We start from the raw sequence: 5,237 nt of genomic DNA on the forward strand, positions 1-5,237 counted from the left end.
ACACAGTGTTTTCTGTACTGTGTGTTTATACTGGCAGGTGTCACTCACCACCCCAATCAGTCCCGGGTTGGTTTCGGTCTGCTTCACTGTCACCTGGATCACCGGACTAGGGCGCTTATTACGAGCCAGCATCGTCATGGCAACGCTGTCGGGGACTGTGCTGCTCTTCCTTTTAGACAAAGACAAGAGACAGGGGAGAAATTAAATGATGAAGAGAAAGAGATAGAAGGATGGGGAGTGTCTGTGGAAGTAGATACGTCAATACTCCACTTTTAGAGGAAATGATCCGACCTTCACTCTCAGTCTCTCATGTATGGAATACTAAAAGACTCTGATTTATAGAGATGAAATTAAGAGAAATACAGTCATGTAGGGGACAGGAAGTGATGGATTTCTTTTATTAGTCTCTGTGCAGATCGAGTGTGTTAGAGTGGAGTGGCCAACACTGACCTCCCCTCACTAGCTTGCTCATTCACCAAAGCTCTACTGAGTTTCTGAAATAAAGTGGAAAGTGCCTGCGTCCTACTCTGATACACTTGATCAATCTGATCTCAGAGACAGAGAGGATTGAGAAAAATAGACTCATGCAGAGGGAAAAAAGGGGGACTATGTCAAAAAGAGGTTGTTGAGCATGTGAAGACAGGTTATACTATACTTAGTATTACTGGTATTATTCTGAAAGGAGGTCTCAGGCCTAAATGTGCAATTTCATGTTAATAATTAAGTTGTATCATGAGGGATTTAGCCCTCTGGCCTAGATTTTGTAATGACTAACCTGGCAGGGGAGCAGCTCGAGGTGCAAGGAGCAAAAATGCCAGTTTGTTAAATGTTAATATACTGCACGTCTTTCTGAATGGCCTCTAATGCATCCATGAAGGTGAAACCACATCTGTATTAATTCTTCAGCTACTTCCAATCGACCTCACTGAGTGAAGTTTCAGGATTATCAGTGTGTGTGTGAGGGGTTCACCTGATGTTGGCGGGCAGGCAGGAGTCCGAGGCATTGCTTTTCTTCTCCTGGGCCTTGCTAAGGTCAGAGAGGCTGCTGCGGACCACCGCCTCACCCTCATCGAACATCAGGTGCAGGCGGTAGTTGGCCAGCTTGATGAGGATGAAGAAGACGGTGATGGAGGTGCAGTAGATGCTCAAAGCCACAGTGGTAGGGGGCAGGGCCTGCGTAGAAGAGAGGAGAGGAGAGAATACGATATCTCCAGAGTCTCACGACTCCACCAGAGCAGCATTTGATTTGATGCTTCAAGCTGTAGCAGTCCCCGGATGGAAAAGCACCACCTGTCTCTTCTCTACTTTTTGTATGTAATTGAAATTCTGCAAAAAGCAAAGCTTATTCAGTCACACGACCACACTGTTCCCCAAGTGTATTATAGGCTCAGTGAACCACAAGATCTCATTTGATTAATTGGTGGCTTAATGAATTTTATTGATTCCCAGGGGAGGAATAGCCCATAGCAAAGAACAGGAAGATTAAAGACAAAGCATCTGCATCATGCTGACACATGAGTCATACTGGTCCGGAGAGAGTTCCTGCTTTGTTGGACATGGACTCTTATTAATGCCTGCAGGTACAATTTTACAATCTAAATTCGTGCTTATATTTGACTGCTCCTCAACCATCATTTATGTTGTGCTGTATGTTGTGCGTGACCTTCAGATAAAATGCTAACAAAACTGAAATTTGAAACATCTCTCCCAGACAGCTTGTGTTGTTTTTGCAGGGGAAGCAGAGGTTGTTTTCAAACAGACTGTGAAAACTGCCAGTGACAACATTTTGGTCAAACTTCAGTGGCGAAGCTCTTAAACAGCTGGCTGTCACTACTTTGCCTTTCTAACCTTCATTCATAGATGGCCCATTTGGGATTACCTGAACACAGTAGTGGTCTTGACCTGAAGTTATAGAGCAGTGCATCAATGAGGGGCACATTTTTGATCATTTAAAGTAGCTAGACGTCAAGCACCTACAGATTGGCCCTGGTTCACTGTATCAAAACCAGAGATTGAAGAGATGTGGGGAGCAATCACGCCACATAATCGTAGCAGTCAATCATATCTCATCTTGGTTTGGTGTACTGATAAAAACCTACTGAGATACATACAATAACAGAACGGGTAACATTGTGGATCTGTACTGATCAGCATCCAATAATGTACATGGCAGTTGTTGGCTAGCAGGCAGCTAAGGTCAAGGTGTTTGACCTATAGCCGCAACCCTTTAGTCATGCCACCATCCTGCTGTATAATGCAGTATTAAGGGAACACAAAAGTCACCAAGAATGTCCCTTAAAATTAAGAGTTTAATTTGATGTATCACTCTGTTGAGGTGGGACAATAAGAATCAACTCTCTCCTAATCTACAAGGTAAACTACTAACAAAACCCTCACTGAGGATCTTATCACTGGGAGTAAGGCAGCCTGTGTTGCACCTATTTCAAAGGCCATGACATGAAAATATTAGTGAACCACAGTTTCACGCTTCCTGCCTCATCCAGGAGCAGCCATGCGTTCCGTCACCGCATGCAGGGAGAAACACTGCGACAGTGGCGTTTTTCTAGCCTCTTTCCCCCCAGCAGCAACCAGACAATGAAGGATGTTAGATTCCTACATGTTTATCCAAAGGAGGATAAACATGTAGGACCGCATGAAAAAAATGATCACCTATATGCTACCGTGAACCTCACCTCACACCCCCTTCACGGCCTTTAACATCATGTTCCCTGATAAAAATACAAAAAACTCACCAGATGGAGAGACAGGGGCAACATAAGGAGGAATATCCACAGATAGAGGTGGCAGGAGTTGTTGAATTTGTTCTGGTCCGGTTCGTGGTACCAGCCCCCGGTCAGAGATGCCCAGACTCCCTGACGCAGGGTCTGCACAACCTGGGAGCCCATCTCTCCTCCTCTCTCCTCCTCTCCGCTCAGGTTGGACGGACCGATGATGATGATGATGATGCTGCTACTGCTGCTAGGCTACAATGAAATGATCTCCTCTAATGCATGCTACAGTCGCTACGCCTCCATGTTGGGGTGATAGCTACAGCACGTCTCCAGAGCCATTCTCTTTCATGCCTCATCCGTCTTCCTCGGTGTTGTCCTCTCGGCTGCCTTTTCCCATCCCAATGTCGATTCGTCCATTGCTGCTGCCGCGGTCCTCATCTTGTCCTGTTCGTCTCTCTCCTTCTCCCTCTCCTCTCGGGCTGCCTGCACAGATGCGCAGCTCTGACCGCCTCCCCTCCTCTCCCACTCCCCCTCCCTCCTTCCCTCCCTCTCCATCCTTTCCTATTATGTGATCTGCGCACAAACGGTTTGCAGGAAAAATCAGATAAACAATCAATCTAGTGTTCATATACGTATCTCACTATGTGGAGACCTGCGTATGTAATGTTTATACAGTATACTGTATGCTTAGAGGTAATGTATGTGCGAATATCCAGGCTGTAGACTACTCATTTTCCATGTGTAGATATATAATATATTCTAAATAGGCCAGTTAACAGACATTAATTATATCATATCATATCATATCATATCATATCATATCATATCATATCATATCATCTCATCTCATATCATCTCATATTATATCATATCATAGCCTATAATATAATATATATATAAAAAAACATTGGCACATGCCATAATTACAGTTACATTTTTTCAGTTAATGCACTAATACAACAGTCCTGCAATAAAACCGGTTATAATGTTTAACAGATTGTGTTGAAACTGTTTTAGAGAGGTGTTGATTCAACATTATGATCACTTTAGCCCCCTCCCCCTCCAAAAAATAAACAATTAAATAAATAGATAGATAGATAATAATACAGTTGATCTAACATCTCTCTAAAGCGAATAACTTATCATCGTAACCTACACGAAGGAGGGTTGATTGCGAGTGAGTTTGTGAGTATATAGCCTTGTTGTCTTTGTGTAGTTGTCTGTGTTTATTGTCTCGCATACATTGCATTGTCCGTGCAATCACAACACACTTGCGCACGTGGCAGATAAAGCTGATTCCCATTCTAATAATAGCCTACCATTAGCTGTAGTAGGAGTATTTATATTTGTAGTCTATGAAACTACTTTACCTACAGTAATTTTTTCCCTCACACCTTCACATGGCTGGAGGGGACTAAGAAAGTGTGTGTGTGTGTGTGTGTGTGTGTGTGTGTGTGTGTGTGTGTGTGTGAGTGATTATATGGTTCACTATTCCCATAATTTCCCTAAAGGCGCGCTCTCCTCACACATTCCTACAGTGGCTCCTCCCCAGCCCGTCCCCCCACCCCACACTTACTCGCTGACACTATGGTCACGTGTCACAAAACATACCAATCAGAGGGCACCACAGCCAGCACCGAGAGCAGCGGCAGCGTTCCGTGGATCTGCCACTGCTGGGTCCGACTCCGCTTGGCGACAACGGCGATTGGGGGGGTTGTTTTGATTAAGGTTGACGGACTTTTTTTCTTCATGTTTTTTATTCCCATATTGTTTCGTTGAAATTCAGGATGTTTGATGCGCTTTCTAAGCGTTCAACCCTCGGCTGTTCTTCACGTCACCAACGGAGAAATAAACTTGGGAATAACCGATCTTAAAGCTGAGAGGAGCAACTTTTCCAACTGCCGTAGTAGTCAACTGGCTGACCTATGCTAAGCTAACCCACTAGCCAAAAGTCTGGAATTTGCTGTTAAAGTAAAAAACTATCAAACGAACTTTACATTTCTGGATTCGGTGACTAGATGAGATTGTCTGGTAACTTTGACAGTGAAACCTGCCCCTCGGAGGCTCACTTTATTTGGGTTGGAGTGGCCGGTGCAGGTGCACCTCTTGCGGCACCTGCGAAAACAGTAACTTAGCTCCATCGGTAGAGAGCTAACTTTAGCTTGTTCGTGTTAGCATGAAATAGAAGCAGAGACTATGTTGTGGAATACAATTTTCTCTTGTAGTTGAGATCGTTTGAGATTTGACACTTAAGTTGTTCAATTCCAAAGTTATATTGCTATTATCCGCCAGCCCATAAAGTGGTGACACTGGCTAAAAAGTATTTCGGCTAACCTTAGCCAGCAACCTCGCTAGCTAATTGTTGACCCTCATACACTTTTACCGGAGTGGCGACGTGGATACGGGGTTGTAGACACTCTCTCCCACAGGACTTTGGACACGGTTTGACCCTGCCGTGGGCTGCGCTGGGACTTCCCCTCTGTTCTCATCAGCTAGCCTCGTAGA

The 5,237-nt window shown here is 44.5% G+C and overlaps 1 protein-coding gene across 1 annotated transcript in view; it reads right to left on the bottom strand.

The window, feature by feature from the left end:
* The window catches only part of LOC111235250 (pecanex-like protein 1), a 42,070-nt gene extending 39,164 nt beyond the window's left edge, over positions 1 to 2,906 (bottom strand). Inside the window, exons 1-3 of the mRNA XM_022763650.1 lie at positions 2,754 to 2,906; positions 971 to 1,173; positions 49 to 169 (exon numbers count right to left, since the gene is read on the bottom strand). Coding sequence (XP_022619371.1) covers positions 49 to 169; positions 971 to 1,173; positions 2,754 to 2,906 — 477 coding nt within the window. The remainder of the gene's footprint in view (positions 1 to 48; positions 170 to 970; positions 1,174 to 2,753) is intronic.
* Positions 2,907 to 5,237: the final 2,331 nt, after the last annotated feature.

Source organism: Seriola dumerili, unplaced genomic scaffold, assembly GCF_002260705.1.
Source record: "Seriola dumerili isolate Sdu_G_001 unplaced genomic scaffold, Sdu_1.0 BDQW01000478.1, whole genome shotgun sequence".
In the NCBI taxonomy this organism is placed as follows: Eukaryota; Metazoa; Chordata; class Actinopteri; order Carangiformes; family Carangidae; genus Seriola; species Seriola dumerili.